The following is a 26,609-nucleotide window of genomic DNA, read 5'->3' as shown; positions in this document are numbered from 1 at the left end:
ACCCAGCTACATGCCCATTTCAAATCAACTTTAGAGCATTTTAAGAGTAGTACTGCTACACTTATTATCTAATTGTATTATCACATCTTTCGACTAAAGGTAGAGTCCCCCAATGCACGTGGTTTTCTTCTTTATTATAAAGATAATACAAATAGATAGTAAAAATAACATCTTTGCATCTTTTAGCGAGATATCAAATATAATATGTTAAAATTTTATTTAACAGCTTATGTGGTAAATTGAGTACAAATATTAAATCTTCGATGTGTAAAATATTTATTTTATTATTATATTAGGCCCTATAATTACATTAATTAGTAAGAAATAATTAAAACTGATTTAAGTTTTAATTCAATTTATTGTCAATGGGATCCCTGTATTAAAAAATTAAATTAAATATATTTTGACTCTTTCTTTGTTTTGTAAAAAAAGATAACTAAAAAGTAAAAAGTCAAATGACTCAACCGCCTTAACATATATGACATCTGCATTAGGGAACACCTGAATGTTTTTAGTCTTATTTGTCATATTTGACATCACCTTTGGACACAGAGCCATGCGTTGAGCACAAAGCGAACTATTCTTTCGCCTTTTATTAAAGACAATGTGCTCGTTGTTATAAGTGGCTTACGTCTATTTTTGGAGGGGCACACCTCTGTGGGTGCCCCTATTAAAAAAACAATTTCCTTTGGAGTTGTTCTTAAAAGCTCTTGGGATTCCCATTTTTGGGGGAAAATGGGCACTAGTTGTAGGCCCACTCCACGTCGAATTTCAACGTTCCGAACTGTCTATTTTGTAAGTCTCAATTCATAATCATAAGTCATTTTTGCAAAAATTCAATTTAATTTGAAACTTTTTGCCTCTGTAATTATCACATTGAAATTTTATTGTTTCTTAGAGAACAAAATGTTCCAATTAGATGCCTCAAATATTTCTAATTTGGCTAATATTTTGCAAAGATGATTTATGAGGTGCAACTTGAAAATAGACCGATTTGACCATTAAAGTTCGAAGTGGTGTGGGCCTAATAACTAATTCTCATTTTTAGAAAAAAAAAAATTGGAACCTTAAAGACTTCCTATATATATACCAAGAGTCATTTTAGTTTCGATTTGTGGTCAATTGATGTGGTAGAAACTAATACACAAATTAAACCTTGTATATTATGCAATCGTGGTACGAGTAAGTAGGGATCGTTCTATTATGGAGATTAGAAGGGATGCTAGTTAACACAAATTAAACTAATAAAACTAAAAACTAAGTTAAACTAACAAAGAAACAATGAATGTGGGATTTTGGACGAATTTAATTAAATAAAAAATAAATGGTTGCAAGTAAATAAGTTGTGAGTGAGATATGGATGGAATGATAGCTAAAGGATTCTTCTCCATACATGAAACATATACATACAAATCGACTTCCAGTTATTCTTCATATAAACCATGAATGACAATGCCCCAAATTAATTATGAGCAACACTAATTAACTCTCAGATTTTCCTAAGTTTATTGAATTGGACACACCGATGCAACCAAATTATTCTTCTCAAGTTCCCTAACTATGAAAAGCATGATAGAGGTATATCTCGAAGATCATTAAGTTCTATGAAAATCATAAGCATTGACGAAACATTCGTAACTGTGAACATCATGATACTCCTACCAAGGAATTACTTAACTCAATTATAGTGACATTTACTTCTCGCAAATATAAGTTCATAACAATTAGGTGAAATTTCCTTATATTCTAGCACCAAATCCTTAAATGCAGACTTAGTATGCATCCTTAATAAACATACAAGAATAAATTCTTAATAAACTGGATAAGTAAAATCGCTTTCACATTTTATGAAACAATAAGTGGATGTAATCAATTCATATAAAACATATGATCATGTCTTCAAATTCACCTATAGCTAAAAAGAAATTTAGTTACACATGTTAATCATAATTGAAAAGCAATAAATAATAAACATTGAAACTTAAAATAAAGATAGAAAGAACCTAAAAATTCCAGCAACTTCAATTGGTGACTGATAGGCACACCACACTTGTTTAAAACATTGCAGGGCACTTTTATATGTGTAAGGCACGGTTGAATCCAAGGAGGAAATTGATTAGGCGTTTTGAATTATTTAGGACTCTAAAGAAACAGTTGAAGAATGTTGGAATGTGATTAGGATTCTCCTTTGCAGCTATAGATAAGATAAGATAGGATAAGATAATGTTTTACTCCAACAAGGACTCCCCTTTCTTGTGTAATTCCTTGTCTTTTAAGCTTCAACTTAATTCCTCGAGATTTTAGCACATGTTTAACACATTTTAAACTCCAAAAACGTCCAGCCCATAAGCCATCCACGCATGCTATCCAATCCAAGTATAAAACTGCTTCAAAATGCTTCATTTGATCATTTATGGTCATCCTTACCAACCATAACTTCAATAAAACGAAAAAACATAAATCACTATAACAATTGAGAATTAGCTAATTAGATGCAAAGAAATAAGATAACAAAGTCACATAAATATGCTCATATCATCAATCTAATTATAAGACTTAAATAGTTTGACTGATGTCCTTAGCATCACTTAATGGATTTAACTCTTGCACGTGTGCATTCAATACCACACAACAAATCCAAATAATAAATTTAAAATAGAATTACTTAAATGTGACAGCCTATCCCGGACATTTCGTACCGTAGGGGTGAAATGACGGTTTTGCCCCTAGTATGGTTGTTTCGTTGTGTGGTCGTTTTTGGGTTTTGATTGGTTGATTTTGGACCACACACATACCCACACTCATTTCTCTATCTCTCTACCCTGTCCTGAGACCCTCTCTCTCTCCTTTTCTTACCCTTTTCGTACAAACAACACCACAAACCCTTGGATTCGTCACGGATCGAGGAAACAAACTACATATTTGTGCTCGTGCGGTCCTTAGGAGTTCAACCATACCCATTTTAGGTAAGGATACCTTTGTTTTCACGTCAAACTCGAGATCCCCAATTTTGGTCACTGTTCATGCACACGTTAATTCTTATGTTTTTTGGAATATCAAGCTTGTAGGAAGCTTGGTGAGGTTCTTAGGAGGCTCGGGGTGGTTCGTTTGAAGGTTTTGGTCGTCGAGATTGTGAGTTGCAAGTTTGGCCAGAGTTGGTGGTGTTTTCCCGACGAGATTCCGTGGGTTTTAGTGCTTGAAAGTGGTATGGATTTGTTCCTCTTGTTGTAAGCTTCATTTTGGTACCAATTTTGTGAAATTTGAATGAAAAACGAGTGAGATACGAAGTTTAGAAATTTTCTCGGTTTTCCGACGCCGGCGACGGCGCCGGAGTTTGGCCGGAGAAGATGACGGAATATTTCGTCAATTTGGACGGAATATTCCTAACGGCGTTAACGGAATCAGTTACATTTAACGGAATATTCCTGACGGCGTTAACTAACGCCGTCAGTGTGCCAGGCATGTGGGCGGCGCGTGTGGCCGTGCCTTGGCCAGCGCGTGGGGGCGCGTGCGGTGTCGGAAAATTATTTTAAAAATATGGGGATGTTCGTGAGGTTGAGTAGATCACGTTGGTGTATTCATACACTCCATTTGAGCATTGTATGAGAAGTTATTTCGTAATGTTGGTTATGTGCTTTAAAATTAACATTTTTATAGTTGTTTCGCATATAGGTGAGACCTATCCCGTGTACGAGCGCAGTCACTCGAGGCAAGAGGGTTACAACCCTTCTACATACCAGTGAGTGGGCTTTTGGTTTTCCGTATATACCTATATACTTGTGCTTTTCCCAGAAAGTGAAATGAAACGTTTAGATGTTTTATATGCCATGCATTATATTTGTTGTTTAATTATGCATTATTAGTTGCATATATACATATGTTTGGTGCTGCGGATGCATAGGTAAGTACCAGGTAAGTTATGGTTTATGTTTATGTTTAGTAGTGATTTGAGATGCATAGAGAGCTCATAACCTGCACCCCCGGTGTTAGTGCTCTCGCCCAGAGTTGGGCACAGTCCTTCACGTGATGTTCACCTCCCACACCACACGCTCATCTTGGATCTATATTGTACAGACTACTTTAGGTGGTTCCGACTCGTAGGTGACATGCGATTATTCGCCCAATCTTCACGTGATTGTAGCACTTGAGCGTACTTATTTTACACCCAGTCCTGTCGTACAGACCACTTTAGGTGGTTTCGACTTGTGTGCAGGTATAGTTAGTGAGTTGTGGATTTGAGCTCTAGATTCAGCCGTACAGGTCACGTTAGGTGACTCCGGCTGACAGATTACATGGCATGGTTCGGCATTACCTGAGTACTTGCATTTTATTTAGAGGCATTTGACATGGCATATTTCTGAGCATGACTTATATATATATATATATATATATATATATATATGTATATTCTATTTTTCTGGGAAGTATACAGGTTTTACGAGGAGGGGTTAGAACTTTGTTTATGAAATGGTTTTGAAAAGCTTGTTTTTGCCCACTCACGTTTTCTGTTTTGCGCCCCTCTGGGTTCTAGTTTGGCTAGCATTTTTGGTGGCTCCCCAGAGGATTTCCCGGCTTATCTAACAGATTATCACCAGTGTAAGACCACCTTTGGGTCTGTTTATTTAGTGTTGTTTCTCCCGGACTGCACTAGGTATTCCGTGCTCTGAGCTTTGTTTTCACACTTAAGCTTGCACATAGCTAGGTTTGTATTTATTCGTACTCTTATTATTATTTATTAGCTTCCACACTGTGCATATGGTTATGTCACTTCCACGTGACAGCCAGCATGCCCTGATCTCGGTCGACGTGTGTCAGTTTGGTATCAGAGCCTAGGTTTGGTAGTCCTGTACTTTTGTGAGTATTCTAATAGTTTTTGGTGTCTTCTGTTAGAATTATGCCGCCTCGTAGGGAACCACGTCGCTCTGTTGAGCCTAGTTTCCCCGATGTAGCTCAGCTGGGGGAAGCTATCGCTACAGCTATTCAGTCGGCGCTCCGCCCTCCCTAGAGGACTCCTCTGGAGACTATGTACAATCTAAAGCTGGATAAATTCGAGGGCCACGAGGGCTTTAAGGGAGCAGAGCGGTGGTTAGAACATATTGAGAAGACCTTTCGTGTACTGCATAATCAGGGGAATCTCCCTGTTGAGAAGTGGGTTGAGACGACATCGTGGTTTTTGGGTAAGGATTCTGCATCCTGGTGGGAGCAGGAGGTTCGTCGTTTATCCCTAGAGGAGATGACTGATTGGGAAGTATTTAGAGAGTTGTTCAGGAGAAGGTTTGTGCCTCCTGAGTATATTGACCACAAAAAACAGGAATTCACTGAGTTGAGACAAGGAAAGTTGACAGCGAACGAGTATTACTGGAGGTTTATTAATCTGTCTCGCTATCATCCGGATGTGGCTGGCAATCCGGCAGAGATGCTTCGTCGTTTCCGTTTGGGCACTAAGAAGAAGTGGCGTTCGATGGCAACCACTACCCTTTGTGACACCTACCAGGAGTTTTATGAGATTCTGTTGAGAATTGAGGATTCAGAGAACATGCCCAGCGAGAGTGAGGAGGAAGAAAAAGATGGTAACCAGAGGAAAGATGACAACGGCAAGGGTTAGGCGTCGCTCGGACCTCGCAAGACCCAGAGCTTCAAGAGTGGTGGCACTAGTTCTAGTTCTTCTAGGGTGGTTTTAGTGCCACTGGTCAGGGTCGTGGTGGTAGGTTTGCTGGTGGTGCTAGAGGCCAGAGGCAGGGTGATGCTGGTAGAGGTAAGGCCCCAGTTTGCCACAGGTGTAATAATTGACATTTTGATGAGTGCAGGCGAGGCAGCGCCGATTGCTTTACTTGTGGGCAGTTGGGACATTGGGCTGCAAATTGTCCCTAGAGTCAGCAGAGGCCCCCGCAGACTTTCTTTCCGCCACCTGCACCGATCCAGCAGGTTCCTGGTCCTGGTAGTTATGGGCAGACGGGTCGAGGTGGTGCCTATTACTATCAGGGCGATGTTGTTCCTTATGCCTCAGGACAATATCCATATCCCCAAGATCCATATTCTCAGGGTGGTTATCCCCAGTATTCTGGTGGCTGTATGCCGTATCCTCCAGTTCCAGCAGGTGGGTCACAGTGGTTTCAGGGAGGACAGCCTCAGCAGAGGGAGATTGCTGCAAGTAGTGCAGGATCTTCTAGGCAATCTGGTCAGCCCAGTCAGGGGCGTGGTGCACAAAGTCGTGGTGGCCAGACGAGTAGAGGTCGTGGAGGACGGCAGTAGACCCAAGGGCGTATTCACAATATCTCTCTGCAGGACGCTTAAAATAATCCAAACTTGATCATTGGTACGTTAAATATCCTTGGTTATTTTGCTAGAGTATTAATTGACTGTGGTGCTACACATTCTGTGATTTCTCATACATTTGCTCAAGTGACGTAACCTCACCCTGCACCTCTAGGGTATGATTTAGAGTTTGGTATGCCTAGAGGGGAGAGATGTATTATAGATTGTGTGTACCCAGGATGTCCAGTGATGGTGAAGGATGTTAATATGCCAGCTGATCTTATTTCGTTGGATATTGTTGACTTTGATGTGATTTTGGGCACAGATTGGTTGCATTTCAATCGTGCCAATATTGATTGTTACGGGAAAATAGTTACTTTCCATCGTCCTGGATTACCTGTGGTTATTTTTGTGGGTGAGCAGAGTGGGGTGAGACATGGCGTTATTTCTGCTATACGAGCGAAAAGGTTGTTATCTAAAGGTTGCCAGGGGTACTTAGCTCATGTGGTGTTGGATGATGCTGCTCCTAGTAGTGTGGAGGATGTAAGGGTAGTCATGCATTTTACTGATGTTTTCCCTGAGGATTTACCTGGTTTGTCGCCAGACCGAGACATGGAGTTCACCATTGATTTGCTTCCAGGTACTAATCCTATATCTTTGACTCCCTATCGTATGGCTCCTGCTGAGTTGAGGGAATTGAAAGTTCAGTTGCAGGAATTAGTGGATAAGGTTTTAGTCAGCCTAGTACTTCACCTTGGGGAGCCCCAGTGTTGTTTGTGAGAAAGAAAGAAAGATGGAACCTTGAGGTTATGTATTGATTACCAGCAATTGAATCGGGTAACGATTAAGAACCATTACTGCGTATTGATGATTTATTTGATCAGCTTCGAGGTGCTTGTGTATTCTCCAAGATTGACTTGAGGTCTGGTTACTATCAGCTGAAGATTAGTAGGGAGGATGTTCCTAAGACGGCTTTCAGGACTCGTTATGGTCATTACGAGTTTCTGGTTATGCCATTTGGATTGACGAATGCACCAGCTGCTTTTATGGATTTGATGAACCGAGTATTCCAGCCATATTTGGATAGGTTCGTTATTGTTTTCATCGACAACATTCTGGTGTACTTTAAGTCTAAATCGGAGCATGTTCGACATCTTACTTTGGTGTTGAAAAGGTTGAGGGAACACCAATTGTATGCTAAGTTTAGCAAGTGCCAGTTTTGGTTAAACCAAGTTGCATTTTTGGAGCACGTTATTTCAGCTCAAGGTATCTTGGTGGATCCTCAAAAGGTGGCAGCTATGGAGAAGTGGGAGCAACCGCTAACCGTCACTGAGATGAGGAGTTTCCTTGGTTTAGCAGGGTATTATCGACGATTTGTTAAGGATTTTTCTGTGATTGCTTTACCACTGACGATGTTAACGAGGAAAGATGTTAAATTTGAGTGGGATGATAAGTGTGAGCAGAGTTTCTAGCAGTTGAAGTATTGTCTCACTCATGCATCTGTTTTGGCACTCCCAGACGATAATGGTGATTTCGAGGTCTATAATGATGTTTCTTTGAATGGTCTGGGATGTGTGTTGATGCAGCATGGTAAGGTAATTGCTTATGCTTCACAACAATTGAAACCTCATGAGTTGAATTACCTTACGCATGATTTGGAGTTAGCTGCCATTATTTTTGCGCTGAAGTGGTGGAGACATTACCTTTATGGAGAGAAATGCAAGATCTTTACAGATCATAAGAGTCTTTAGTATCTTTTTACGCAGGGGGATCTTAATTTTCGTCAGTGGAGATGGTTGGAACTACTTAGTGATTATGACTGCACGATTGATTATCACCCTGGTCGTGCAAATGTGGTAGTTTATGCACTTAGCAGGAAGTCTCAAGGCCGTATCAATGCGTTGTATGCTAGCCGTGTTCCTCTTTTGGCAGACTTAAGATCCACGGGAGTGAGGTTGGAGGTAGAAGATCGAGAGGTGGCTTTACTTGCTAATTTTCAAGTTAGGCCAATTTTAGTTGATCGGGTGCTTGAAGCTCAGGTAGCTGATGAGGAAATTCAAGAAATAATCCAAGCTCGAGATCAAGGGAGGAGGAGAGACCTCAGAGTTCGTGAATCGGATGGCATGCTGATGCAGGAGGGTAGGATGTTTGTACCTAATAATTTGGATTTAAAGAAAGCAATTCTCGATGAAGCACATATCTCGGATTATGCTATGCATCTAGGAGCTACTAAAATGTATCATATCATTCGACCATTTTATTATTGGCCGGGTATGAAGAGGGAGATAACTGAGTATGTGAGTATGTGTGTTGTTTGTCAGCAAGTTAAAGCGGAAAGGAAGAAGCCGTTTGGGTTGGTGCAGCTGCTTCCCGTTCCAGAGTGGAAATGGGAAAACATTACTATGGATTTTGTGTACAAGCTTCCGTGTACGCACAATGGTTTTGACGGCATTTGGGTGATTGTTGATCAGCTTACTAAGTCAACACATTTCATTCCAGTGAGGGAGAAATATTCTTTGGGCCGATTAGCTGAGTTGTTCATCTCGAAGATCGTGAAGTACCATGGTGTCCCTGTGAGTATCGTCTCGGATCGTGACCTAAGATTTACTTCTAAATTTTGGGTAGCTTTTCAGGAAGCTTTGGGTACGAAGTTACTTTATAGTACAGCATATCATCCTCAGACGGACGAACAGTCAGAGAGAACCATTCAGACGTTGGAAGATATGTTGAGATCTTCGGTGTTACAGTTTGGTGATGCTTGGCACAAGCGATTGGATTTAATTGAATTTGCCTACAACAACAGCTTTCATTCGAGTATCGGCATGGCACCATTTGAGGCATTGTATGGTAGATCTTGTCGCACACCCTTGTGTTGGTCAGATGTCGGAGAAAGAGTTTTGGTAGGCCCGGAGATTGTTGAGGAGACTACTCAAAATGTTCAAGTAATCAAGGCTAACTTGAAGGCGGCCCAGGATCGGCAAAAGAGTTTAGCAGACCGGCATACTACTGACAGAGTGTATAAGGTTGGCGATTGGGTGGTTTTGAAGCTTTCACCGTGGAGAGGTGTTGTACAGTTTGGAAAGAAAGGTAAGCTGAGTCCCAGGTATATCGGACCGTACATGATCACCGAGCGAGTTGGTGAGGTAGCTTACAGGCTGAAGTTGCCTTTTGAGCTAGCTAAAGTACATAACGCTTTTCACGTGTCTATGCTTCAACATTATGTTGCGGATCCGTCTCATGTGATACCTCCTCAACCCTTGGAAATTAATCCGGATTTGACTTATGATGAGGAACCAGTGACGATTCTGGATTGGAAGGAAAAGGTTCTGAGGAACAAGACTGTGAATTTGGTGAAAGTTTTGTGGAGGAATCATTCCATGGAGGAGGCTACTTGGGAAACTGAAGATCGGATGAGAGATTTGTATCATCGGTTGTTCTTTGATCGTTAATGGTTGCTGTGAGTGGTTGTTTTGAATTTCGGGACGAAATTTTATTAAGGTGGGTAGGTTGTGACAGTCCGTCCCGGACTTTTCATACCGTAGGGGTGAAATGACAGTTTTGCCCCTAGTATGGTTGTTTCGTTGTGTGGTCGTTTTTGGGGTTTGATTGGTTGATTTTGGACCACACACATACCCACACTCATTTCTTTATCTATCTACCCTGTCCCGAGACCCTCTCTCTCTCCCCCTTTCCTATCCTTTTCGTATGGACAACACCACAAACCCTTGGATTCGTCACGGATCGAGGAAACAAACTACATATTTGTGCTCGTGAGGTCCTTAGGAATTCAACCATACCTATTTCAGGTAAGGATACCTTTGTTTTCACGTCGAACTCGAGATCCCCGATTTTAGTCTCTGTTCATGCACACGTTAATTCTTATGTTTTTGGGAATTTCAAGCTTGTAAGAAGCTTGGTGATGTTCTCAGGAGGCTCAGGGTGGTTCGTTTGAAGGTTTTGGACGTCGAGATCGTGAGTTGCAAGTTTGTCCGGAGTTGGTGGTGTTTTCCCAACGAGATTCCGTGGGTTTTAGTGCTTGAAAGTGGTATGGATTTGTTTCTCTTGTTGTAAGCTTCATTTTGGTACCAATTTTGTGAAATTTGGATGAAAAACGAGTGAGATACGAAGTTTAGAAATTTTCCCGATTTTCTGGTGCCGGCGACGGCACTGGAGTTTGGCCAGAGAAGATGACGGAATATTCCGTCAGTTTGGACGGAATATTCCTAACGGCATTAACAGAATCAGTTAGATTTAACGGAATATTCCTGACGGCATTAATTGACGCCGTCAGTGTGCCAGGCACGTGCCTGCGCATGGGCGGCGCGTGTGGCCGTGCCTTGGCCAGTGTGTGGGGGCGCGTGCGGTGTCGAAAAATTATTTTAAAAATATGGGGATGTTTGTGAGGTTGAGTAGATCACGTTGGTGTATTCATACACCCCATTTGAGCATTGTATGAGAAGTTATTTCGTAAAATTAACGTTTTTATAGTTGTTTTGCATATAGGTGAGACCTATCCCGAGGACGAGCACAGTCACTCGAGGCAAGGGGGTTACGACCTTTCTACATACCAGTGAGTGGGCTTTTGGTTTTCCGTATATACCTACATACTTGTGCTTTTCCCAGAAAGTGAAATGAAACGTTTAGATGTTTTATATGCCATGCATTATATTTGTTGTTTAATTATGCATTATTAGTTGCATATATACATATGTTTGGTGCTGCGGACGCACAGGTAAGTAACAGGTAAGTTATGGTTTATGTTTATGTTTAGTAGTAATTTGAGACGCATAGAGAGCTCATAACCTGCACCCCCGATGTTAGTGCTCCTGCCCAGAGTTGGGCACAGTCCTTCACGTGATGTTCACCTCTCGCACCACACGCTCATCTTGGATCCAAGTTAGGTGCACAGTCCTGTCGTATAGACCACTTTAGGTGGTTCCAACTCGTAGGTGACCCGCGATTATTCGCCCAGTCTTCACGTGATCGTAGCACTTGAGGGTACTTATTTTACACCCAGTCCTGTCGTACAGACCACTTTAGGTGGTTCCGACTCATGTGCAGGTATAGTTAGTGAGTTGTGGATTTGAGCTCTAGATTCAGCCATACAGGTCACGTTAGGTGACTCCGGCTGATAGATTACATGGCATGGTTTGGCATTACCTGAGTACTTGCATTTTATTTAGAGGCATTTGACATGGCATATTTCTGAGCATGACTTATATATATATGTATATTCTATTTTTCTGGGAAGTATACAGGTTTTAAGGCAAGGGGTTAGAACTTTGTTTATGAAATGATTTTTGAAAAGCTTGTTTTTGCCCACTCACGTTTTCTGTTTTGCGCCCCTCCAGGTTCTAGTTTGCCTAGCATTTTTGGTGGCTCCCCAGAGGATTTCTCGGCTTATCTGACAAATTATCACCAGTATAGGACCACCTTTGGGTGTGTTTATTTAGTGTTGTTTCTCCTGGACTGCACTAGGTCTTCCGTGCTCTGAGGTTTGTTTTCACACTTAAGCTTGCACATGTATGTTATTTACCTTGTGTATTGCTAGGTTTGTATTTATTCGTACTCTTATTATTATTTATTAGCTTCTGCATTGTGCACATGATTACTTCACTTCCATGTGACGGCCAGCGTGCCCTGATCTCGGTCGGGGTGTGTCATAAAGATCAAGGATAGAGATATTATTCTTCACATAGTTCTAGCAAATAAGTGATGTGCCCACGTCCTATATTTTAATAAATAATTATTGATATATTTTAGAATATAAAATAAACACATATAATTATATTTTAAGAAATAGGTACATTCAATAAAAAAAAAAAATAAGGATACAAAATTATGGGTACAAATTAAAATTGAAAGGAACATTGGTACAAATTTAAACAATGGGTAAAAATTATAAAGAGAATATATGAAAGTACTGAAACAATATATGTAAAAAATTTAATATTCAAATAATGGTGTAGATAAAAATTAAAAAAAAAAAATTGATAAAAAATGAAAATAATGTTTCAATTAATGAAAAGGAAAAATAAAGAATTAGAACCTAATTTATCCTAAAAGCAATATTATCATACATTGTTAACTTTGTCTTTATTTTATGTTTTTCAATAGCTTTTGTTGGTTATTTTTAAGGAAAGATTTTGTCCTAAATAAGAACTTAAAAGAACATTTAAGCATACATATAACTTTTTAAAGTACGCATTAATTAAAAAACAATTATATAACCTATGACCTTCAAAGCCTAGTGAATGGTAAGCTTTAAGACTCTTTATAAAATAAAGAGGAGAGAATTAGAGCTTCCATTACCTTTGAAGCTCATCCTTGATTACACAAGGGATTCACTCAAGTGGAGAGCCTCCAAGTTCACTCCAACTCCTTGAATATTTCCTTGTGTTTCTGTTCTTCGCTCCTTGGATGGATGGTTGCTTCTTTGCTTCTTCTTTACTCCTTAAGGATTTGAGGATAGGAACTCCAATGCTTGCAAGGTTGCAAACCTCTAAGTCTCCACATGAAGGATGTGGTGTGAAGAAGAGATGGATTGACTTCCAGGAGCTTTGATGCTGGTAAAACTCCTCAAAGTGGGGACATCTATGTGGAGAGAAATAGAGAAAATGTTCCACTCTTTGCCTTAAAAAAAAAAAAACCCTAATGAAGGAAAGGCTATAAGGTCACTTTTTATACCTCCCTCCATTTGAGTAACAAACTTGTCAATAAGCTCACTCCTATGCTATAGCCAGCCATCCCCTTTTAGTTGGGTTAATTGCTCATTTCAATTATAGGTGTCATACAACTAAACTCTATGTGCCTCATGACCAAAACTCGTTTAGGTTGTGAAACCTAAAACTAACTTAAAAGCCCTATATGAACCTTTCGTATGATTAATTAACTAATTAATTAATATAGACTATGCTTAATTAAACTAGTTAATTTCTTATCCATCTCCTTAATATTTCTTCACATTCATCCTTACTCGGTGTACGATCTATTAGGTTCCAATTAGCGAGGCAGTGGGCGACTGTAACTCTTCAAATCGATTGTGAATTGAAAGTTAGTTTCAATTCTCACTCTGATGAAGATTAGTGTTTGTTAATCTTCAGAGCTTCCACAAACCATGAGTGACACCTAACAATATGTCATGGCTAACCAAGCTAAGTAGAAGTGGTTGGAAAACCTATCCAGTTACAACTACAATGCAATATGGTCCTTCTCTAATTCAATACTCTTAATCACATTGTCTAACTGACAGTTTGTTTCATGTCTACTATCCGATGTGATACTTTATATGATTCCATTGAATATGATTTGGAACGTAATTCCTAAATCTCATTCATATTCTTTGGCCAAAGACTCTTGAATCATATCTCAGAGTATTCTCCTTCTAACATGGAATGTTAGAGATCCCTTGTTGTTCATATACATACCTACATGATCAAGTAGCTCAATCCCAACAATGTTGTGGACACTCTCTTTGGACTTTGATACAGTCAAAGATCAAGGACATATAATTTTACAGGTTAATTTCTCATTGTATTACTTCCTTGAAATATATACATATACAATCCTTGTTCTATATGGAAACAATAACCAATAAAAGACATAACAATAAATCCTTCCTAATAAAGTACTCCTAGTACACAATATATTTACATACTTGTTTTAATAACTCACATTTACACTCCCCTTCAAGTTGGTACATAGATATCACACATGCCCAACTTGACAAGTGAGTCACCAAACTTTCGACTACACACTGCATGAGTAAGAACATTTGCAAGTTGCTCCTCTGAATCCACAAAAGGTATTGATACAATCTTCTTTTCAAGTTTCTCTTTGATAAAATGACAATCAACCTCTACATGCTTCGTTCTATCATGCAGTACTGGATTATCAGCTATGTCTCTTGTTGACTTGTTATCACAAAACAACTTTATGGTATCCTTCGGCTTAAACCCAAGTCCCCAAAGAAGTTTTCATAGCCAAAGCATTTCACAGATTCCTTAAGCCATACCTCTATACTCGGCCTCAGTTGAAGACTGTGACACCACCTTTTGCTTTTTACTTTGCCATGTCACCAAATTCCTCCAACGAAGGTAAAATGCGGAGAAGTAAACCATCTATCAGTTACATCACCTCCCTAATCTGCATCAGTAAACCCTTCGATCCTCAAATGCCCCTTTTTTCCATACAAGACTCATTTTCCAGGTGCTGACTTCAAGTATGCTAAGATACGCATAACAGTAGCCATATGATCCACACTTCGTGAATGCATGAACAGACTCACAACACTCACAGCATAGGCAATATCAAGACGAGTATGAGCCAAATAAATCAGTCTCCATACAAGTCTCTAATATCTACCTTCATCAACTGGTTTCTGCTTCGAATCCAAACACAAATGATGCTTCTCAACAATAAGAGTCTCTACCGGCTTACACCCCAACGTACCAGTTTCTTTTAATAAATCCAGTACATACTTACATTGAGACAAGAAGAGACTTTAGATGAGCGAGCAACTTCAACTCCTAGAAAATACTTCAAATCCCCTAAGTCCTTCATCTCGAATTTGGCCGTAAGGTTTCCTTGCAACATGGACATCTTGTTAACGTCGTCTCCTATTATAATCATGTCATCTAAATAGATAATCAAGGCTGTTACTTTATTTTGTCTACACTTCACAAATAAAGTATGATCAAAATGACTCTGACAATATCCTTTCTTTTTCATGACTTGAGTAAATCTACCAAACCACGCACGAGGCGATTGCTTAAGTCCATAGAGTGACTTACGCAATTGACATACTCTGATGTTCCCACCATTGCTATATCCAGGAGGAAAATCCATATACATTTCTTCCTCCAAACTCCCATGGAGAAACACATTCTTCACATCAAACTGTTTTAATGGCCAATCCAAGTTTGGAGCTAAAGAGATAAGAACACGTACCGTATTCATCTTGCCAACTGGGGAGAAAATCTCCTAGTAATCCACCCCATATGTTTGGGTATACACTTTAGCCACCAACCTTACTTTGTATCTGTCTAATGTTCCATCAACCTTATATTTAACTGTAAATACCCACCGGTATCCCACTATCTTCTTTCTTGCAAGTAACATCATCACCTCCCATGTATTATTTTTCTGCAATGCCAACATTTCCTCATCCATTGCTTTTGCCCACTTTGGATCTTTTAGAGCTTCCTCCACTCGAGTTGGTACCTGGATAGACTCCATATTACTCACCAATGTCTAACGCTCTGGTGCAAGCTTATTGCATGATACATAGTTGGTTATCAGATACTTCACCTTCCCTTTAGGAGAAAACTTATCAAGAGGCACACCTCGATTTTGTCTTGGTGGCAATTTATAAGTACTCACATTATTACTCGGATTAGTTACACAATCATTTACGATACTTACCTCAGGCATATTCAAGGAGGATGTATTGGGCGGCACTTTGGAACTAGAGAGAGGGTGTACTAGGCTTAGCAAGGAAAGGTGTACTGGGCTAGGCACAGGGCTGCTAAACAACAAGGTTATCCTCGGCAATAATTGGTCGAGACTCTCCTATGGGTTCGGTTAGAATCGGCCAACCATCATCAATATCAGCCACGACACCAACAATTCCAGGTTCCACACGCTGTTCGACAATCACATCTCTCTCTAGATCCAACCAACTCAGATTACGAACAGTGCTCTCCCTCTGGTGATATGAGGTTAAAGGTACGAAAGTGTAGAAATATTTCGTTTCAGAGAAGGTCACATCCATGGTTACATACACATACCGGGTATCAAGATGGTAACACTTATACCCTTTTTGGTGAGACGAGAAGCCCACAAAGACACACCGTAGTGCACACAGATCCAATTTACTACGATGTATTTTCTGAATATGAACATAAGCCACACAACCAAATACTCGAGGAGTGAAAGTATTGCTGGACACCACAGGAGCATGTTGAATGAGGACTTGAAGAGGTGTTTGAAATCCAACCCCTCGAGAGGGCATACGATTAATGACATGCACGACATAGGTAACAGCTTCAGGGCAAAAACGCTGAGGAACTGAGGCCCTAAGGAGCAAGGCATGGGATGTCTCTAAAATATGGCAATTTTTATGCTCTGTAACCCCCATTTTGTTGTGGGGTATGCGAACACATGGTTTCATGGAGAATTCCTTGATCACGGAGAAATTTCGACAACTCAAAATTGATTTATTCCCTTCATTATCAGAATGTAGAACTTTAATAACTGAAGAGTATTGAGTCTGAATGATCTGAGCAAATGACCGAAATATTGCACTAACATCACTTTTATTTTTCAACACATAAATCCATGTCATATGAGTGCAATCATCAACAAATGTAATAAACCACCTAATTCTAGAAGAAGTAATAACTGGATAAGGACCCCAAACATTGGAATGCACAAGGTCAAACGGAAAAGGTCTTTTATTCATACTAGGAGGAAACGAAGCACGCTGGCCTTTAGCAAGAATACATATTTCACAATGCAAGTCTGATTCATTTATTCCACTAAATAAACTAGGCAACATACGCCTCAAATAGCTCAAAGATGCATGACCTAATCGACGATGCAATAACCATACTTCTTGTAAATTATTATCACGGAGCACTCGGACTGTAGGAGCTCTACCACGAACGACATCATCCACACAAATACAACCTCTCTCCCTTGGTCTGATAAAGATGGAACAAGTAAACATCGGTGCAAAGGAAGAGAGGCCGTAAGATACACGGTACTAGCACCAATAATATCGCAAAATATTCCCTGTGTGATGTTGTCATATATTGAAATACATTCTTATCGTATGTCATATGATCCGTTGCACTAGAGTCCAAAATCCAACCTGTATGATGCTCAGTATCAGATGCCAAAAGAACATGCCTTACAATACCTGCAGTGGAGGAAGAATCACCATGGGTAGAACGAGTCAACAAAGTTTGACTCGGGTCATTGGAGGTAGTCTCAGCCTCCTTAGCTTTTGGTGGAGCAGTAGCCAAGGAGGCACGGCCTCCATTATTTCTCGCACTTCCACGCTTCTTTGCACGCAACTTCTTGCTTGGCAAAACACGTATCCTCAGTATGACAGGCTTGTCCATAGAAAGTACACTTCAAATCATCTTTATTTTCTCGGGTAAAGGGACAAGAATTTAAAGATTGAGTATAAGGATTATTGATAGGAGCATATTTATGCGACTTAAATGGCTTGTTCTCGTACATTTACGTTATGTTTCTTTAGTTATTTTAGTTCTTTATGCTTCTTTTGTGTGTTTTCAGGTTCTAAGGGCAAAGTATGCAAAAGGATGCCTTTTGGAGCCTTTTGGAGCAAATTAGAGATTGGAATGGATATCATATGCTTGGAGCCAAAAGGATGGACGAAATTGAAGACTTGAAGTAGGAAAGTTAAATCCTAAAAAGACCTCATGTTTGAGCATCATTGAAAACTCCTACGCATTTTAGAACACAAAAACAACATTCCTAGCAACCTTAGGACATTGTCGTGTGTTTCCTTGTGTCTCCCTTCCTTGCCATGCAAGGAAGGGCTTTGTTCCCTATTTTAAATACCTAAACACTACCACTTATCATTCACCACTTATCATATCATACATTCATTTATCACTTATCATAATCATTCACTTATCACTTAACATATCATACACTTATCACTTATCACTCATAATCACCTACAACATCCACCTACTTCACCTACAACATCCACCTACTTCACCTACAACACCCACCTACTTCACCTACAACATCCACCTACTTCACCTACAAATGACATAGCCATATGTTCCCTCCACTACTCCTATAAATACCCTTGCATTCATTCATTCAAGAACATCTCATTCACAACACAACACCCCTCAAACACTTCCATTATTCCCTAGCCGTGAGCTTCCCATCTTCCCCTTAGAATCCAAACCGTGAGTCCCCCTTCCACCATTCCTCATCCATTTCCATAATTCCCCAAACCTCACCTTAGACCTTGTGCTACAACAACGAGGAAGATAAGAGGGCCTAAACGTTCATACAATTCAAGTTTGAGTTGTTGGAATGTTTAGGTGTTTCTTTGATTTCAAAGTTTAAATTCAATTCTCTTTGTTTTGTACGTATGAGGAATGGAATAGAAGAGTGCCTAAACGTTCATACAATTCAAGTTTGAGTTGTTGGAATGTTTAGGTGTTTCTTTGATTTCAAAGTTATGAGGAACTAAACCCCCTTTAGCTAGGGGGTGATTCAAAATACATGTTTATGCTTGCATTATGAATTGATTACTTTTGGTTGGAATTAATAAGTTGTGGATTCAATTTGTTTAACCGTTTGATTGATAACTTATTTATGAATGTTTATTAAGAATGCGCGCTTAATTTTCATGCATAAATATGACGCTAGAATATAAGTGAATTTCACCTAATCGTAATGAACTTATATTCACAAGTAGTGGAGGTTGCTTATAAACAATCGCGTTAAACGAATTCTTGGCATAAGTTTCATGCGTATTCCATAGTAACGAATGCCTCGTCGATGTTTATGATTTCCGTTGAACTTAATGATCTTTGTTGAATGTCTCTATCATGCGTATTCCATAGTTAGGGACTTTGATTAAGAATAATTTGGTTGTAATGCGTATTCCATTCAATCCAACGAATCTAGGGAAATCTGAAAGTTAATTTAAGCGGACCTAATTAACTTGGAGCATTGAGTTTCATAATTTATCGAAAGACCAACTGAGAATCAATCTTGTATGCAAGTGTAACATGTGTGGAGAAGAACCCCTTGGCTATTCCATCATCCATATTTTATTCACATTCATATTTACATTCTGTTTTAATTGCAATTTGTTCATTTAGTTTAATTTTGTCAAAACCTAAATCCCCCTTTACTTTAATGTCAAATTAGTTAGAAATCAATTTAGTTTATGTTTTAAAGTATTTTTGAATTCTTTGAGTCTAGTTTAGTGTTTTATATTGTTTTTACGTTTTTAAGTCAGTTTCCAAGAGATTAACAATCCCTCCTAATCCCCGGTCCAGAACGATCCCTACTTATACATATACTACAATTGTCAAAAAGAGGGTTAATTTGTGTGCGTATAATTCCCGCATCAAATTTTGGCGCCGTTGCCAGGGATTAGCAACTTTGCTAATCCCTTGGTTCTTTTCTTTTTTTTGGTTTAGTTGTTTTCGTTTTAGTTTCTAACTTAGTGTTGTTTTCTTTGTTTGTTGTTACTTTTGATATTTGATTTAGTTCTCTTTCTTTGATTTTAGGTACTAGAGAAGTAAGATATGGATTTTGCTAGCATTCAAGCTCAATTGGCAAATCTTACTTCTAAATTGTCGCCGTATGCCGAAAGGACCACAATGCAGAGTGTCCCTACATTTGGTGCTTCATATAGGCAAGGATTTCAAGCCAATCAAAGTCCACAAAGAGATTGGAGGGATCATTCAAACTCTATATGGTGGGAAGATCAACAAGTTCAACGTGAAGCATATTGGCAACCATATGAGGAGTTCTATTCAAGACCTATGCAGCCACCACAACTTCATATGCAATATGCTCAATTAAATTCAAGTTCGCCAATAGATTATAATCAAATTCTTAATGAAATAAATTCTTTGGCGCATGGGTCACAAAATCAAGCCAAGGAGGCTCAACAAGAAGCATATTGGCAACCATATGAGGAGTTCAATACAACACCTATGCAGCCACCACAACCTCCCCCACAACAATTCCAATCAAGTTCAAGTATGTCCATGGATAATGATAAAAATTTTCAATTACTAACCTCTTTGACGCAGGACGAACAAAATCAAGACAAGAAGTTGGGTAAATTGGACGAGCAATTTGGGCAGATTATGGAGTTCATGAAACAAATTCAAGAGCAAAGTGAACTCTCCAACTCAACTATTGAAAACTCGAAGGAAGATTTTGAAATCCATAATGCTATCACTTTGGGAAGTGCTATGGAGGTTGGAGCTGACCTAAAAATGTCCAAACATAGCCTAGAAGTGGATGAAGAGCTGCTAATTGAGGAGAAGGAAGAAGACATGCACACGGCAAGGGTAGAACAACCCTTGCCGCAGCCCCCTAAGCCCTCTAAACCACCCACCACCAGTAAGGACGTCCCAATTCCATGTTATTCTGATGTTATTCCACCCAATGTCCCTTTTCCTAGCAGGTTTTTGATTCCCAACCAAGAAGAGAGTAAAAAGGACATCGTGGAAGCCTTCCCAAAGGTGCAAAATGCTATTCAAATTCTTGGTGCAACACAGCAAGTTTTAGATGGTGTTGAATTCTTCAAAGGACTTTGTACACCAAGAAGAATGATTCAAGAGAAGGTAGTGGCTGGAGAAGATGTAGAAGGCATCAAAGAGGACATATTTGAAACCACAATTCCCAAGGAAGTTGGATTTTATGACACGGGACAAGTCATAACTTTCGAAGGGGTGTTTATTCTGGAGTTCATTTTGGAGCACACAGGTAAGCCGCCTCCCTGAATTTCAATTTTCTTTTATACTAACATGTGGTTAATGATTCAGGCACCCAATCTGGAATTTAAACTATTACCGGATCATTTCAAGTATCACCGCCCATTCAAAGATAAATTCCATGCCGTTTGATTTTATTTATGTAAAAAAAAAAAAAAAAAAAAAAAAAAAAAAGATACTAAACACGGAGAAAGATGGAGCCTTCACAGAGGATGTTTACGTGAACCCCCGCTACGAGGCGTCGAAGCAGAAGGAATAGAAGCGGAAGGCATAGGAGCGGAAGGCGCAGAAGCGGAAGCCATCAGAGCTAGAGCATTCCAGGCCTCAATACTTGGCCAAGCGCTGGATGACCCAGGAAAAAGGTGCCTTTGGAGACAAGCCGCAAGCCTTTGACGGTCACTGTGAATTCGACCCTCAGATTCTTGCAGCTCATCAAGCTTTCTCTTCATGCCCGACGAATAGTTATTTGCAAGCACATGCAAACTTCTATTCTCGTACTTAAGCTGCTGGATCTCTTGCTTAAGACTCTCCACCTCTGCCATCAATGATTCCACCTGACGGGAGCGGGCAAGCAGGCGTTGGCCCATGTTGGACACAGAACTCGCACACTGAACACTAAGTGCGAGGGACTCTTGAACGGCCAACTCATCGGACCGTCCTGACAGCAGCCTACTATCTTTTGGAGTGAGGAGGTTCCTAGCTACTATTGTAGCTGTTGTGGCGTCCTGCATCACGGAGTCTTCACCTGTAAGAAGACCGTTAGAAGATAAGAAAGAAGGGCGCCATACGTTACCTTGACGCGGCGCGCCCGTATCACTGCTAAGGCTCAATTCCAAGCTAAGGTTCGATGAGTTTGCCATTTTTCAAAAGTGTTCAAAGAAAAAGGGATGGAGTTAAATTTCAAAGGGCCGGAGTTGATCTTCAAGAATGGGAAATCTTCAGAGAGTGTTTGTTGTGGTGATCGATAGCTCAATAAAAAAGCCAAGGCGACGCGTCCACCGATTCAAAAAGCCGGAATTTCCGGCGTAATTTTGGCGACGCTTTCTCGGCTTTTCAGAAGACGCGTTCAACTTTGTCAAAAGATTTCTTCTTTTCAGACAACACGTGGAGGCCATCACAGCAACTACATATCTTTAGCCGACAAGCGCAAAGTTCGGCGACGCTTTCTCTGCTTTTCAGAAGACGCGTGCAGCTTTGTCAAAAGGAGCCGCATCTGCACTACCACGTGTCGTTCAGAAAGCGAAGGGGCGTCGTTCAGAAATCGAAGGGGCGCCTGCTCAGAAATCGAAGAGGCGTATTCAGAGATCGAAGAGGCGCCACTATTTCAAAAAGCCGGAATTGCGGGATCAAAACGTTTGTCGACAAGGGTAAAAAGTACCACCACTTGATATTATCTCTATATATGTCGACCTTCGTCTTTTATGGCAGGGCAAACCTGAAGAAAATGCCCAACTCTCCCTCACCTCTGAGGGCGCACTCCCAGCAAAGCCTTTCGAAATACTAAATTTTTTCTTCTTCCCCAAAGATGATACCAGATGCCTGGAGTAAAGATGACCCAGGAGGAAATACATGTGCTGATTCATGCACCGCTTCTTCAAAAGCAAAGGTATCTCATATCATCAAGGTCAAAAGCAAAAGTATCTCATATCATGCTCTTTCCCTGTCTTTTTCTTTGTCCTTGTTCTTACTCGCATGGCAAAGTAAAAGAAGCAATCAGCCGGCACTTGGAGTCAATCTTCTGATCTGGAGCTAACTGCCTGGAACCTATTCCTGATTGCTTACCTAGCGTTGCTCTCGAGTAGTCATCTTCAACGGTTGATACACTTCCAAAGAAGGGACCACTTCTGCAAAGGGGAGCGAGTAAGGCAAGTGAAAATGATACATTGAAGCATGTGGAGACAAACATAGGCTGAGTTATCCTCCAACCCTTTTCAATACGAATTGGAAAGATTGAACAAAGAAACAGATAAAAGGGATAAGCTCAGACCTTCGGGGGAGACCAAATGAACCATCATGCTGCCCAGTTCAAGAAGTAGCACAAAGGAAAATCAACGATGGGCGGAAACCAATTCAAGAGTAAGCCTGTGGAATCACAAAGATCAAAGCCTCAATGCAATCACCAAGGAGAAGAGGGAATTTACACTCCATAACCAGATTTGCGTCCCTAAACTCTTCTCTTTGTTAATTACATTCTGCCATGTTTAGTATGTTTAAATGTTTTTTGTGTGTTTACTTATGTTTTGTGTGAACCATATGCTTAAAAGATTGAGGACAATGTTTGATTTAAGTGTGGGGGGGGGGGGGGGTAACTAAGTTTATTTAATGCAAATTCGTGGGATTTTATCACCCATAGCTTCAAATGTTGTTCCTTGCTGTTTTAAGGTGTTTTTAAGTTGTTTTAGAGTGTTTTAGTGTGTTTTGTTTTATAACTCCGAAAATCACATAAAAATTTGAAAAACTTGTTTTAAAAACCCTAAAAAGAGTGTTTTGAGTCGTTTTTGTGTGTTTGTGTCTTAGGGTACCTTCCAACACAATGATAAGGATTTGGTTTATAATTGCATGACGGTTAGAAAGAGTTATAAACATAGAGAAAAGTATGATTTACTCTTGGTATATGCTTGGTTATGGTTATAATGTATGACTTCACATGCAATCATAAAAGAAAAAAAAATTCGTTTTTGTAACATGCTTGAAGGAAGGAACTCAAACAAACGCTACAACCCTGAGAGACTTGAGCCTATAACGTTCTTTGGAGAGTTTAATCTGTGATTTCTTGTTTTCTAAAGTCGTTGCATGATCTCATTATTCTTTGCTTGGTTACTACTTAGAAGGCGTTTCATCATATAGTTCCAAATGCTAGAACTCATGCCCATTTCATTCAAAGCATGTTATTGATTTGCATAACACATATTCAAGAAGAAGTTGTGTAGTGACCACCACCATAGCCAAATAGCCTTACTTCCCATACTTCGTATATGTTGTAAGTTTTAACCCCGTTGAGCCTTGTTTAGCCTTTATTCTTTGTTTACCCACATTTTCCTCACCTAGCCTAGTTTAGGACAATCCCCACCCTTGTTCTTAAAAGATAGTGAGCATGACTTAATTGAATTCCTTTTGAGTTACATTATGAAAGAAAATAAGTGTGGGGGAGAGAATGTTTAAGTGTTGATGTTTTGAGATTCAAAAGAAAAAAAAAAAAAAAAAAAAAAAAAAAAAAAAAGAGAAAAGAAAAAAATGAAAGAATAAGTGATTGAAGAAAGGTTCCAAAACACCAATTCTGGGTGTAAATTGTCTAAACTCTCCCTTTTTGTTCAAAAGTTGAGTTTTCATTCAAAAGTGAATTCTAAGTTGATTCAAATGCTTTGCTCACTATTTCTTTAAAAACCTTTGTTTTCCATATCCCTTCTTTGTTATCCACATACCCCAAGCCCCGTTACAACCCTTGACTTCTATCTTGAGTGTTGTGTATTTCAATTTGTGGAGTTTGAACTTGGTATGGGCTTATGGTGTCACTGGTTCTCGCGTCTAAGTAGTAGCATTCCATTCATGAGATCATATCTAAACATGCTTATTAACTCCAGAAAATGCTTTCCTTATTATAACATATGTGAGTGTTCGTCTACATGTTTACATCAATCTTCTCACATATACCTAGTGTAGGGTGTGTAGTCAGAAAATCTGTGTGAAAAACGAGAGTACATCTAGTAAGAAATTGAGGGAATTCTCTAAGGCATGTTACTACATTCAAAACATGGTTTTAAATGCTTAATTGTGAACTAGTATGTGGTGACTACGAGTAAGAATGTACTTAAGTGTAAAGATGGCTCAAATCTGTGAGAATAATGATTTTTAATTTGTCATGTGCATTGGAAGTCCCTGATACGATTGTTGGAAGGTGTAGGTTGTGTTTTGTTCTTTTTGTTTTGTTTTTCTGTTTTGCTCGAGGACTAGCAAAAGCTAAGTGTGGGGGTATTTGATAGGAGCATATTTATGCGACTTAAATGGCTTGTTCTCGTACATTTACGTTATGTTTCTTTAGTTATTTTAGTTCTTTATGCTTCTTTTGTGTGTTTTCAGGTTCTAAGGGCAAAGTATGCAAAAGGATGCCTTTTGGAGCCTTTTGGAGCAAATTAGAGATTGGAATGGATATCATATGCTTGGAGCCAAAAGGATGGACGAAATTGAAGACTTGAAGTAGGAAAGTTAAATCCTAAAAAGACCTCATGTTTGAGCATCATTGAAAACTCCTACGCATTTTAGAACACAAAAACAACATTCCTAGCAACCTTAGGACATTGTCGTGTGTTTCCTTGTGTCTCCCTTCCTTGCCATGCAAGGAAGGGCTTTGTTCCCTATTTTAAATACTTAAACACTACCACTTATCATTCACCACTTATCATATCATACATTCATTTATCACTTATCATAATCATTCACTTATCACTTAACATATCATACACTTATCACTTATCACTCATAATCACCTACAACATCCACCTACTTCACCTACAACATCCACCTACTTCACCTACAACACCCACCTACTTCACCTACAACACCCACCTACTTCACCTACAACATCCACCTACTTCACCTACAAATGACATAGCCATATGTTCCCTCCACTACTCCTATAAATACCCTTGCATTCATTCATTCAAGAACATCTCATTCACAACACAACACCCCTCAAACACTTCCATTATTCCCTAGCCGTGAGCTTCCCATCTTCCCCTTAGAATCCAAACCGTGAGTCCCCCTTCCACCATTCCTCATCCATTTCCATAATTCCCCAAACCTCACCTTAGACCTTGTGCTACAACAACGAGGAAGATAAGAGGGCCTAAACGTTCATACAATTCAAGTTTGAGTTGTTGGAATGTTTAGGTGTTTCTTTGATTTCAAAGTTTAAATTCAATTATCTTTGTTTTGTACGTATGAGGAATGGAAGAGAAGAGTGCCTAAACGTTCATACAATTCAAGTTTGAGTTGTTGGAATGTTTAGGTGTTTCTTTGATTTCAAAGTTATGAGGAACTAAACCCCCTTTAGCTAGGGGGTGATTCAAAATACATGTTTATGCTTGCATTATGAATTGATTACTTTTGGTTGGAATTAATAAGTTGTGGATTCAATTTGTTTAACCGTTTGATTGATAACTTATTTATGAATGTTTATTAAGAATGCGCGCTTAATTTTCATGCATAAATATGACGCTAGAATATAAGTGAATTTCACCTAATCGTAATGAACTTATATTCACAAGTAGTGGAGGTTGCTTATAAACAATCGCGTTAAACGAATTCTTGGCATAAGTTTCATGCGTATTCCATAGTAACGAATGCCTCGTCGATGTTTATGATTTCCGTTGAACTTAATGATCTTTGTTGAATGTCTCTATCATGCGTATTCCATAGTTAGGGACTTTGATTAAGAATAATTTGGTTGTAATGCGTATTCCATTCAATCCAACGAATCTAGGGAAATCTGAAAGTTAATTTAAGCGGACCTAATTAACTTGGAGCATTGAGTTTCATAATTTATCGAAAGACCAACTGAGAATCAATCTTGTATGCAAGTGTAACATGTGTGGAGAAGAACCCCTTGGCTATTCCATCATCCATATTTTATTCACATTCATATTTACATTCTGTTTTAATTGCAATTTGTTCATTTAGTTTAATTTTGTCAAAACCTAAATCCCCCTTTACTTTAATGTCAAATTAGTTAGAAATCAATTTAGTTTATGTTTTAAAGTATTTTTGAATTCTTTGAGTCTAGTTTAGTGTTTTATATTGTTTTTACGTTTTTAAGTCAGTTTCCAAGAGATTAACAATCCC

At 39.3% G+C, this 26,609-nt stretch overlaps 1 protein-coding gene and 1 non-coding gene across 2 annotated transcripts; both read left to right on the top strand.

Annotated features, from left to right (window-relative positions):
* The first annotated feature begins 552 nt into the window (after positions 1-552).
* Positions 553-666, top strand: LOC137733053 (U5 spliceosomal RNA). Its single transcript, XR_011068371.1, has one exon. It is a non-coding gene; the product is annotated as a U5 spliceosomal RNA (small nuclear RNA).
* Positions 667-6,504: 5,838 nt separating this feature from the next.
* On the top strand, positions 6,505-11,749 carry LOC137732856 (uncharacterized). Its single transcript, XM_068472117.1, has 9 exons — positions 6,505-6,564; positions 6,745-6,984; positions 7,140-7,182; positions 7,294-7,615; positions 7,842-7,845; positions 8,022-8,294; positions 8,577-8,682; positions 9,136-9,342; positions 11,607-11,749. Exons 1-9 carry the CDS (start codon positions 6,505-6,507, stop codon positions 11,747-11,749), a joined length of 1,398 nt encoding a protein of 465 aa, XP_068328218.1.
* Positions 11,750-26,609: the final 14,860 nt, after the last annotated feature.

Source organism: Pyrus communis, chromosome 4 (assembly GCF_963583255.1).
Source record: "Pyrus communis chromosome 4, drPyrComm1.1, whole genome shotgun sequence".
In the NCBI taxonomy this organism is placed as follows: Eukaryota; Viridiplantae; Streptophyta; class Magnoliopsida; order Rosales; family Rosaceae; genus Pyrus; species Pyrus communis.
This window is presented reverse-complemented; position numbering and strand designations above follow the sequence as displayed.

Bases quoted from the DNA above. Each gene is read 5' to 3' on its own strand.
- LOC137732856 (XM_068472117.1), top strand. From the start codon at position 6,505: ATGGTGAAGGATGTTAATATGCCAGCTGATCTTATTTCGTTGGATATT. The intron at 7,183-7,293 runs GTTACTATCAGC...CGAATGCACCAG, and splicing joins CAAGATTGACTTGAGGTCTG to CTGCTTTTATGGATTTGATG. The intron at 8,683-9,135 runs GTACGCACAATG...TGTGTTGGTCAG, and splicing joins TTTTGTGTACAAGCTTCCGT to ATGTCGGAGAAAGAGTTTTG.